The 11,746-nt window shown below is 36.9% G+C and overlaps 3 protein-coding genes across 6 annotated transcripts; all 3 read left to right on the plus strand.

Annotated features, from left to right (window-relative positions):
* The first annotated feature begins 1,385 nt into the window (after positions 1 to 1,385).
* On the plus strand, positions 1,386 to 3,196 carry LOC149692821 (uncharacterized). 4 transcript variants are annotated; one of them, XR_016382878.1, is made up of 8 exons: positions 1,489 to 1,521; positions 1,581 to 1,620; positions 1,702 to 1,954; positions 2,032 to 2,199; positions 2,271 to 2,439; positions 2,603 to 2,786; positions 2,854 to 2,967; positions 3,025 to 3,196. XR_016382878.1 is itself a non-coding variant. In XM_089868757.1 (8 exons), the coding sequence occupies exons 5-7, from the start codon at positions 2,044 to 2,046 to the stop codon at positions 2,776 to 2,778; spliced, it is 501 nt and encodes a 166-aa protein (XP_089724883.1). In that variant the 5' UTR covers positions 1,489 to 1,521; positions 1,581 to 1,620; positions 1,702 to 1,810; positions 1,895 to 1,954; positions 2,032 to 2,043; the 3' UTR covers positions 2,779 to 2,786; positions 2,854 to 3,196. The 4 variants fall into 4 exon arrangements, 3 of the variants coding, with proteins under 3 accessions (XP_089724884.1, XP_089724883.1, XP_089724882.1); XM_089868757.1 differs by having other exon boundaries at positions 1,702 to 1,810; positions 1,895 to 1,954; positions 2,854 to 3,196; XM_089868756.1 differs by lacking the exons at positions 1,489 to 1,521; positions 1,581 to 1,620 and having other exon boundaries at positions 1,705 to 1,778; positions 1,895 to 1,954; positions 2,854 to 3,196.
* Positions 2,785 to 11,531, plus strand: LOC149692822 (cell adhesion molecule Dscam1-like). The gene is made up of 3 exons (XM_089868760.1): positions 2,785 to 3,341; positions 10,615 to 10,751; positions 11,201 to 11,531. The coding sequence occupies exons 1-3, from the start codon at positions 3,214 to 3,216 to the stop codon at positions 11,329 to 11,331; spliced, it is 396 nt and encodes a 131-aa protein (XP_089724886.1). The 5' UTR covers positions 2,785 to 3,213; the 3' UTR covers positions 11,332 to 11,531.
* Positions 7,097 to 7,555, plus strand: LOC149692823 (uncharacterized). Its single transcript, XM_089868759.1, has 2 exons — positions 7,097 to 7,293; positions 7,354 to 7,555. Exons 1-2 carry the CDS (start codon positions 7,097 to 7,099, stop codon positions 7,553 to 7,555), a joined length of 399 nt encoding a protein of 132 aa, XP_089724885.1.
* Positions 11,532 to 11,746: the final 215 nt, after the last annotated feature.

Raw genomic sequence — 11,746 nt, forward strand, 5'->3', positions numbered from 1 at the left:
ACTGAGACAAAAAATGCAAGAACTCAATGCAATTTGCTGATATTGATAAAGAATGCTAAAGATAAGAGTTGTTGTTGTGAATTGAAACCAGAAAATTATACAACTTAGAAAAATCCAATCCATTGATCTCTTAACATCTTTCTTAACCGAGGCTACTGAGCGAAATATTCGGCTGCTCAAATAGCTCCGATATCATTGGCTAGCTTCCACTACACGCACTTCCGGGGAAAAACCGGAAAGAAGAGTAAAGATTTTCGTTCACGTGGCGGCCGCAGAGCGTCGCATATAATTGGGAAGCCGGCGGCGCGGGAGAAAACGCTGGAGTATAAAAATGAATTTCATGAGTAACTTATTGGGAGCTAACACATTATTAACTCATGGCCGCTTCCATCGCGCCTACACTAGAGAGAAAAATTGGTCGAGTGCCAAAAACATTTCCTACCCCCTTCCCCTCAACCTAAAGCCGCGGAACACGGACGCGGGTGCTTGAATCTAGTTCGGCCGTCTATCACCGCGAGCGTCTCACGTTTTGGAGAGAAAATTCTGAAATCGCCACCAGAGGGCCAACCGTTCGTGTGTTTGAGTGAAGAATTTGATTACCTCAGTACTTCTGGACTCATCTCACTTCTGGCATCACATAATAGACCTTTTCGATGTAAAAAGGGCAACCTTGAGTATCGGGACGTACATGGGGGTTGAATGGTTCATTGATACATCGCCAATCGTCTCTGAGCATGCACTTTCATGATACAAAAAGACTACAGCGCATGCGCCTAAAAGCGAGATGGAAGGAAAAGTCTGACCTCCCGTGTCTTTCGCACTTAGTTACATCGCACCTTTACTTGAATTTTCCACTATCACTTCAATATTGCGTAACCCTATCACACAGTAACTAATCAAAACTAGGGTACTCACTACTTTCCGGCAGACACACTTTGCGTGGCTGTTATTATAATTTGCGTTACGTAACAAAAACAATGAGGATTTATTTGTATTAATGTTTGAGCTTTGAAAGAACGTGGACGCTTCTTGTTGTTGTCTGCAAGAACGGACAACAACTTCCGATTTAACAACGCTTTTCCATAAGTTCATAAGATACGTTCCATAATTTTGTCACTGGTTACTGAGAGCTTGTCACGGAAGTGACGTCGGTAAAACGTCGTAGATTCTCGTAAACCGACGCCTGGTGAGGCGCAGCCAAAGGCTTAGTCCAGACTAAATATTAAGATGGAGTTGGACTGCAAAACCGCGTGTAGTCAGGCAATTCTCGCTTCCGTCGTTCTCGAACTAGCTCTTAGTAAGTCTCTAGCATTACGAAGTATAGACTCTAGAAGGTGTCATACTTATGGATGGAACATATCTTATAAACTTGCGTTTTTACTTATGAAAAATGGGTAATCTATCAGCGACTCTTTACAGCCTTTGAAGGTATAGGATAGTAACATTAGGATTTTCTGCTCAGTCCAAAATGGCGCTGAACGAAATGGAATTTATGGGAAATAATCGATATTTTAAATACAGGTACAATTTTTTCAACTCTTAAATGTAATTGTCAATTTCAAAGTTAAATAAAATTATAGGTACGCCCAAGAGACTCCCGTAAACGTGACGACATCGGAGGTGAGTTTATAAAACGTTCGCTGGCGTGTGTTTGAGAATTATTTTCTTTTTGGTAATTCAACTTTTAATATTTCTTGTCAGGAAACGTGGGTGATGGAGAGCCAAGTATTAAAATACACTGACATGGCGTACTATTTGAAAAGATCACTTAACATAAAGTATTTTTCGTATTCCTTGAAATTAGAATCATGTAAAAGGGTGAAACGTTTCACATAAAACCAAATGCATTTAATAATATTATGTTACGTTATATGATTTTATCGGTGGTGTTTAGGGTAATTTACGAAGGGAATAAAATGGATTTTGATTTCTTACTACGTCTGATGCTTTCAGCGTAAGTGAAAGAGAAACGAGACCAACATTTATGTCTACTTATGAAAAAAATTCTGATAATCCTTAATCTTGCTTTAGAATTCTACTTTTATGCTGATTCCCTTGCCACGTGCTGCACTATTCTATGGCCGACAGGAATATTTCACTCCGTCTCCAGTGTACGAAACGGCCAGGACGATTATCGTGTCCGGCCAACCGAGGAGAGTCTTGTCCACTTCCTTGTCCTTCTTAAATATGGACACTCCAGTAAATGTTGCTCAATTACAATCCACAACCTCATCACCCTATTCATTAATTTCCATTATCGGCTCAATTAGGTGCTGATATTAACGGGGTTAACCTTATTCATTCTGTCACTTTTGCTCGTCATTCACTCCATCGTAACCAACAAATACAAATCGGTGCCCACGAAGAAAGTTGTCAAGAAACTGGCCCGAGAAACCCTGGAAAATGTCTGGGAGAACGCGTCGCTCTTGTGCGCCGAACGTAAGCAATTGAGTACTCGATTACATTTGAAAAGAATATTTTCCATTATGACGTAGCGAGAGAGTTTTGTATGGGGGTATCTAATCACCTAAATCGCGTTCTCATAATAAGAGATGGCTATAGCTTTAAATAATCGGATATAAATATGTTCCCTATATTACAGCGATTCCCTCCATTTTGCCCCACATTACTTGTCGTCTGCTGGCTGCGTTATGGCTGATCGGAGTGACTTTCATTCTGTTTTTCTTGGGTTGTTATTTGCGGACGGAGTTCACGACGGAAAGCTACAATCGCATCGTCACCCTCTCGGACTTGATCAAATCGGGATCGACTATCTGAAATATTTGGTGAATAGGCGTTGTTTAAGTGTTAAGTTCCTCTCTTCTTCTGACGTCACTGGTTTCGTATCTTCAGGCAGCCCAGGACCCAGATGTTAAGAAATGGTTTGACGCACTAGATCAGGACAATATGATCACTAGTGTTTTTGATTATCTCACTCGTGATGGATACCTGCACAGAAAAAACAACGTATAGGTTTTGAGCACATCCATTTGATTTAAACATGTTGAAAATCTAAACCCCTAGATTTGACGTGCGAAAACTAAACACCAACTATCGTAAAGTGAGCATAAACCGAAACGCCAGGGTTTAAACGTGTTCAAAACCTACTCTAGGTGTAAAGGATATAAACATATTGACGTCATGTAGTTAACACGAGCATCTGAGGAAGAATAATTAATATTTTATTTGGTGAATCGGTTTTAACCCCTTCTCATGCCGAGAGGCCAAGGTTCAAAAATTTGCGAATGGGGTACATTCATTCGCTGGTGCTTGACACGTCAAAAGTCAGAATTTACTCGCAAAAAAGCCATATTAGAACTTCGCCCATATTTAGTAATTAGGTAATAAAATTTTATTTTTATATTAGTATGGTTTATAATATAACTGGGTTTAAATTTGAGTTATGAATTCTAATTTTAGAAAAGTGTTGCTCATTAAACGGTTTGACTCACGCTAAAATTGCCTTCAAAAATGTTTCAGTATGCCATTTTTGTTGTGAACTGTAAGTTTAGATCAGAGGTTTAGTAATTATAACCGATCAAAATATATTATTTGTTATCTTGGTGTACCAACGTAAAAACATCAAAATGGGGTTTTCTATTAAAAATCAATATGATTCTAAACTTGCAAATGAGTGTATAGAATATGTTTACACTCTTTTTCAAGCCTTTTTAGGCACCTGGGACCGGTCAGATCAACGATTTTGCTAATGGACGACCACGTTGACTGTTTTACCATTACCAGGGTACAAAAAACGGATTTATGTACTAAGAACGTCGGATCATCGCTTTAGCCTCTGGTACCATCCTCGCATACTTTATTGAGAAACTTCGTCTGCTTATATTTTGACTCCACCCACAAATCTATATCTATATAAATCAAAGTCCTGACTGACTGACTGATAATCAACGCCCAGCCCAAACCGCTTGCCCTAGAAGGCTGAAAATTTGCAGGAACGTTACTCATAAGTAGTAGGCGCGTACTAAGAAAGATTTTTCCAATCCGCCGCCATCTTAAAAAATGGCGACCAGAAATGGAAAAAATCTTCTCTATGCAACAGAGTCCGCGTGTTTCAAACGATTTCGCAAATATTTAGTACACTGGTGTCCTTTGACCTATGGGCGGGTTGAATGGTCTTTCGTGTTCGATTTGTTGCCATCTTTTTAAATGGCGGCCAAAAACTTAAAAACCCTTCTTTATAGAATAATGTCCGCGTGAAAAATAATAAAAAATGTCCCGACGGGCTGACGGGCAACGCCGAGTGCCCTCGCTCCTAGGGTGCTACAAAAATATCAGTCATCAGTAAAATCTACCCATTCTTTATATCATTTTGATGGAAGTTCCTATTACACGCGAGCGACGCCGCGGGTAACAGCTAGTTCTGTAAATAGAGATCGAAAATGTCATTCTTATCTCTCTTTTCGTGGTTAATTTTTTTTTTTCCAAATTGCTATATACAGAATTTGTGGGTGGAGTCAAAATATAAGCAGACGAAGTTTCTCAATAAAGTATGCGAGGATGGGTACTGAATTTGCTACGTTCAACGTTCTTCTTACATAAATCCGTTTTTGAGGGTTCTTATATTTGTACGCGGCGATCGGCTAGGGTTACGCTAAACGTCTAGCCTTCCAATGGCGCGGTCTTCCTCCAAAGGTTCACGCAATTGCGACGTTCTTATCTACAGCAGCGATTCTTATCCTTTATATACTACCTATTTTAGTAAGGCGAAGTAACAGGCGTATGCTTCATTTCAAACGTCAATATTAGTCAAGTCTTTCAAGAATGTTTAATTGTTCTTTTTTAAAACGATGTAACGCTCAATAAGGCGAACAACTAACGAAGAAAATATTAAATATTAATTATATTTATTTTAATATTTAAGATAATCTTGTTTCTCAATTCAAAATTAATACGGAAAGAGTTAAAAAGCAGTCTATGTTTTTGTTTGTGTGTGTCCGTCCGTTGTTACACTAGCGCGCTGCGTTAGCAGTTCGCTTTGCTTTGATGTGTAAAGAAATCCTACAGAACCTTAATATTCACTTTTTCCATAATATAAAGTGAATATGTGGAAATATTTTTCGTAACTACGATGCATTTAGTACTTTTCTAGCTTTAAAGCTCTGTTTCATTTTGATATTCCAAGGATATTTTTTAATATTATTATTTGAAATTGCTGTTTATATATTACTTAAGCTATACTACATCTGTATATAGAATAATCCTTGTTATAAAGATTTCAAGAAGGAAGCTCATGCCTGGACTCAATCGGGTTAATCTAGTGTTATCCGCAACAGACTTAGTGAACCAAAGACTAAATAATTTAGACCTTAGGTGAACTAAACTGTGGGTTTTTATTTTCGTGTCTGTATTGAAGGAACATTAACGGTTCAGAGTGAGCCGAAAGTTAAACACACTCTTAAATAATCAGGTTTAGATTTCATAATAGAAGAATGCATCATGGTGGCAATTAGATCAGTGAAAGGGCTAATCATTATAGGGTTATAGCTTAGAAGTTTACATTCTTATTATGGTGCGTATTGACTTTCAGTGCGTCTAACCACAAGTCAGCTTTGGTGATATTTAACCTTAACACTCAAGTTGGCAAACTAAGAATATCGTTGAAGTGAAACGAGACAGTAGTGTTTATACTGCTAACCAGTTGTGAATGTAGCTATAAGAACATAGGGTTAAACAGTATAGACGTAGACAATTGGGCCTTTTCAAACACATAAAGGTTATATCTCTCCAAAATTTATACACTTCATTTCCTGTTTTTTCCCATTTACTGATTTAAATGTGTCCAAGTCGTATCTTTATTGGATGTCAATGTCGTCTGCTTTACTGTATATTCGCTATGCTTGGAATACTGCTTTAATAATTCGTAAATTTTTACTTCAAAAACGAGAAATAATTCTATATCTAGGTTAATAAGTTTGTAGTAGTAGTCCTCCTCTTGACTCGGAGAGGTAATATTTTGGTTTTTCCAACTTGTTACACTAGTGCAACGCGTTAGCAGTTCGCCTCGTGTAAAGAAATCCCACAAAGCCTTAATATTTTCTTTTTTCATAATTTAAAAGTAATATATAGATATGTTTTTCGTAATTTCGATGCCTTTGGTAGTTTTGTAGCTATAAAGATCCGTTTTATTTTGATATCCCAAGAATATTTTTTATATTATTATTTGAAATAGTTGTTTATGTGTTACTTAAGCTATACAACATCTGTATATTAACGTTGGAAAACTACATGCGGGTTAGACATAAACGTTTTCAATCTGAACGCGTTTGAAACATAAACGTTTTCAATCTAAACGCGTTTGAAACATAAACGTTTTCAATCTAAACGCGTTTGAAACGTAATCGTTTTCAATCTAAACGCGTTTGAAACATAATCGTTTTCAATCTAAACGCGTTTGAAACCTAAACGTTTTTAAAACAAACGCGTTTGAAACCTAAACGTTTTCAATCTTAACACGTTTGAAACATAAACGTTTTCAATCTTAACGCGTTTGAAACATAAACGTTTTCAATCTTAACGCGTTTGAAACATAATCGTTTTCAATCTAAACGCGTTTGAAACCTAAACGTTTTTAAAACAAACGCGTTTGAAACCTAAACGTTTTCAATCTTAACACGTTTGAAACATAAACGTTTTCAATCTTAACACGTTTGAAACATAAACGTTTTCAATCTTAACGCGTTTGAAACATAAACGTTTTCAATCTTAACGCGTTTCAAACATAAACGTTTTCAATCTTAACGCGTTTCAAACATAAACGCTTTCAATCTAAACGCGTTTGAAACATAATCGTTTTCAATCTAAACGCGTTTCAAACATAAACGTTTTCGATCTAAACGCGTTTCAAACATAAACGTTTTCGATCTAAACGCGTTTGAAACAGATACTTTTTCAATCTATGCGCGTTTGAAACGTAAACATTTGCAAACTATACGCGTTTGAAAAATAAAAATTTCACAACTAAACGCGTATAGGCTGGGCTCGTGTTTAAAAAGGCGTTGCATTTTCCCGTTTAGGAAAATGTTTACAATCTAAACATCGTTTTTTCTGTGTGCCTGTTCTTTATGGGGAGAAAGCTATGATCGTAGAGGACACGTATCTGAATTGGGTGGCGGGAGAATTCCTCATATTAGATCACGAGAGTAAAAAGTTCTTTTCGGACAATGAAGGATTTCACTTTTCGGAGCACGTAATTAGCTTCGAGTATTTACACTTCGTTTTCCAAACATCTTGGTTGAGAAGCAGTCCGCAATTACGAGAAAACCTCCAACTGCTGTCGGTATTAACTTATTACTGTAAACCGGTTAAAACACTTGACGACTGTTTTTATTACAGCTTTGTACCTTTGTTCGAAACGCAAGCATTGAATTATCAGGATTTTGAGAAGCTTCACTACATTGAACAAATCAAGTGGAAGAGACCGCTGAAAAGCACAACTGAATTGGACCTGAGTAGCGTCAGCGTTCCTTTCTACTTTCTCTTCTTGCTGTTGTCAGCAACAGTAGCCGCCGTCATCACCGAAATAATCTTCCACTAATTAACTTGAAAGATGAAAGTCTAGCATTACACCACACGAAATCGAATTTTGAGGAAACACAAAACGAACATTTCAGCATCATATTGTAAAACACATCTTACATAACAAATAATCCACTCTAACTTATAGGGTGTAGTAATTCACTTATGATGTCAAACATTAGCACTATATTGTGAACTTAATTAGCACTCGAAATAAGACTAAATTAATTGAATTGCTTTAAATAAAATTGTCAAAGATGTAGTTATGGTTTTCGTTTCATCAACAAACTTAATAGAATAGTTTCACTCGTACGGCAAAATTGAGGTAGTAATTGCCGCTTGCAACTTGGAAAATGGCACAAACTAAATTTGAATCACTTGGTAACGATAGATGCAAACGAAATTAGCATTTTCAAATCTAAAATTTTATCGTTCACTCAATTAAACAGTTTTCTAAATAGATAGCGCAACAGTACACCCAAGTACCAAATCCCACGAAACAATTAATGTCAAATACTTCAAAACACTTTTCCATATTTAACCTTAAAAAAATTTGCTTATCGCTCCTTGTAATCTTGGCAATAATTAGGCTTCTTTGAAAAAACGTAGTAGAAAAACTTCTTAACAACGCAACGCCGTACAAAATTCCATCGAGTTACGAGGAAAACTGGAAATTTTTATGATGGGGCTATTTTGAAGGAAAAGATAACACGTTGGGAAACCAAAATCAACCTCTCCTAATCGAGACGAGAGCTTGCTTTCTGTGAACTACGAACGCGGTGACAGACACACAGACAGAAACATCCAGTGTAATACCTCTCCGTAACACCATCGTCACTCGGAGAGGTAAAAAAAAGATGGCCTAGCCCATAATTAAGCCACATCGTTTACGTACTCTCGCTATCCCTACTACAATAAATATACTTCTAGTGAAATATTCCCTAATATACCGGTCAGAGGGAATAATTTTTCAATGGCTGCTTGGCAAAGAGAATCGAATATCACCAACGCCCGTTACTAAATTACTAATACTACTACTACTACCACTACTACTCAGGTAAAACTATTAGTCCCATCGATACCTTGTAGCTAAGAAGAAACTAAAACATTTCCAAAGCGCGCTTCTAGAACTCTCGCCCGCTCGGACTTTCTTTTAAAATTCTTCTCGATTTGAGGAGAAATACACGTAAATTCTAATAATAAACACCATTCTATATATAACGTCGGTATTTACTTGCTTTTGCTTCTTAAAAATTCCCCTCCATTTCTTTGAATTTTGAAATCGGGGAGCGGGAAGATTTATTGCGTGAAACCCTTATTGTCGACGGGTGACCGGAATTTTAAAGGGAGTATTAAACCTTCCATTTAAATTAAGGCAATACTAAAATCCTCCCTCTCTCTAGCTTTAAATATATCGAGGAAACGTAAACCTCAATTCACAAAGCTAACCTTACCTGTACAATTAAATGCAATGCTTAAACATGCTATTATAATTCCCATCCTTTTAAAATACACGAACGAAAAATATCACCTCACCACAATTCTCTCACGTTCACTCTCCCTCCCTTCAATGACGAACGAAATATTTTATACTACCAAAGGCATAAAATAACCATTTCTTCGGTTAGCTCTGGCATAACCATTTCTTTGGGTAACTCTGACCACATTCCAAATCGCGAAAAACTACTACCACGACGACCACCACCACCACCACTAGCACCACCACAGGCTCGCGGGACAAACTAATAGCCTCATCGTATATATACGATGTGGCTAAAAACTGGGCGCTTTGTTGATCCAAAAAAACACTGGTGAGATTAGGATTATCATATATCAAGGTCCTTCTTAATTTTCCAGCATAGTCTAAAACTAGGTGTGCGGGCCGGGACTTAGATGAGGATCAGGTATACGAAGATCAGTTGAAATAAATTTCAAAGTAAATGCGATGTATTCCCCTACGCCCACTGTGGTTGGTGCAGTAAATTCAGGTGGTTAAGTCCTTGAGATGATGTATGAAAGCGCAAAAAGTAAAAATATCGCTTCCGCTTTGAAAATTGGGAAACGGAACTGCTCTAATGACAACAAATATTTCAGGCAAACCCTTTCATTATTGTGTTGTTGTTGTCTAAGCAAAGTCATTCGCGTAATTCTGTTGTCGTTAATTCCGGTCCCAGGGAATCTCTTAACTTTGGAAGACAAGAGCTGGGCTTGACGCCGAAGTTCAGTCCTCGTTCCGGATGAGCGATTGTAATATTTGGACTCCCAAGTGCTTCATTTACTGATGATGGTCCTGCGTTTTAAGCCCGATATAAAATGACACTAAACATATTAAGAATTAAATAAATTAATTATATAACTTGGAATATTATAATATACGATATAAAATTATCTACTTAGTAAATCGCTTAGTCAATTTCTAATCATCCACGCTTTATTTTTGAAATATATAGGAATACGTTTACGAAGTTTCTTTTGCTAAAACTATTAATCTAATGATCGTCTAAAATTATGAATATATCAATTTTAACCATGCGCCTAAAATTATGAATATATAAATTGGAACCATGCTTCTATTTACAATTTTCCAGAAGATACGAGCAATTAAGTTTAGTCCATGAACACTACGTGTTAGGCTATCCCGCGAAACGAATCCGTCAGGTGGTAATAGTCGTCCAATAGAGAGGATCCCCAGTGTTTTCAGAGAAGTCTAACTCGCAATTACGGAAACATAATTGCACATATTTTTTTTAATACTGTAGATAGAAACATGGTTCCAATTGATATATTCATAATTTTATACTTTCGATTATAAAAAGAAAAATTCGAACCAAGGATGTAACTTTAAAAAAAGATTTATTTTTGAAAATTTTTGATTTCTTTAAGAAAAACAAAAATCATTTGGTCGTTAAGGATTTGGGTATTTCACCAGAGGTTTTGTGATTTGATAAAATATTTCACGTTGTTGATGTTTATTTATTGATAATTAAACATATTCTATTAATTAGCATTCCCACCACAGAAACCCGAAAATTTTGAAGAGAGCTCTTTTAAAAATGTCATATATATTTTGTGTTGCAGATACGAATCTATGGAAACAGTGTTATCAAACGGCATCATATCCGAAGTCATAATTTTAAGAGCCGATCGACGGGACTCGGCCCTGTACTCTTGTTCCGCAACCAACTCTTTCGGACAAGATGAATCTAACATTCAAGGTAATTAAACTTGTCGGTAATCCTACCTATAGGTGCCGACTACCCATGTGCGCAAGTGGTCACTTACAGCAAATGGCACCATCCGTCACCACTTGATCAAACCTAAAACTTCTCTGGTTTATGGCAGAACAAAACCTGACTTGCTTGCCAGGGACCATTTGAAAATAAATAAATAAAGATTTACCTATAACTTGGATTTCTTTCAATTTTATTTGAAATTAGGACAGAGATGTCCCATTTTAATCCAAATTAGGACAGTATTCTAGCTTTTTAGACCGTATTTTTCGGAGAAGTCTAAAAATTGGTGCAATCATTTCAAAATAGTTGAAACCACGTGTATTGGCTTTCCTGCTCATCACTTTATTAATTTATTTGACATTTTAATCTCCAGATTTGTAAAAAGTGTTCCTGATCCTTCGTAAACTTCATTTGACTTTCTTAATTTTTAGAGGCACCGGACCCACCTCAGGATCTGAAAGTGAGCGAGTACGCCAGTAGAACTTTTCGCTTGCATTGGGTGCCTCCTGATAGGATGGTTCCGAACAGAGAACAAATATCGACCATCTTCCTCAATCCGTAAAACCATTATGCCTGTTTTGCGCGGTGTACATAAAGTGAACCATGATTGTGCGCGATTTACAAACAATAGAAGTGCAGAGTAAACCAGCCTATAGGCACTTTGCCCTAGGATCGCTTACGTACTAAAAGTTTTGTTATATCCCGAGTGATTTTGTAAACTGATTAACGCAACATGAACAAATGAATAAAATTTTTAATGACAATATGTTTGATTCTCGATAGTATCCCGTACAAAAATTTAGGGCTGCACATTAGTGATGTTCTGAGTTGCACTTTTTCCGTACATTTTAAGTCTTCAGTACCAAAAATACATTTGGATTTTTGAGAGTACATTTTCAGATTCCATTTTTAACTTAAGTGTCTATGGGACGAAAGTTGCACCGCTAGATGGCACCAAAAACCATTCATGGAGGGGG

The sequence above is a fragment of the Phalangium opilio genome, unplaced genomic scaffold, assembly GCF_054372755.1.
Source record: "Phalangium opilio isolate 3A_F unplaced genomic scaffold, DU_Popi_V2 ptg000024l_1, whole genome shotgun sequence".
In the NCBI taxonomy this organism is placed as follows: domain Eukaryota; kingdom Metazoa; phylum Arthropoda; class Arachnida; order Opiliones; family Phalangiidae; genus Phalangium; species Phalangium opilio.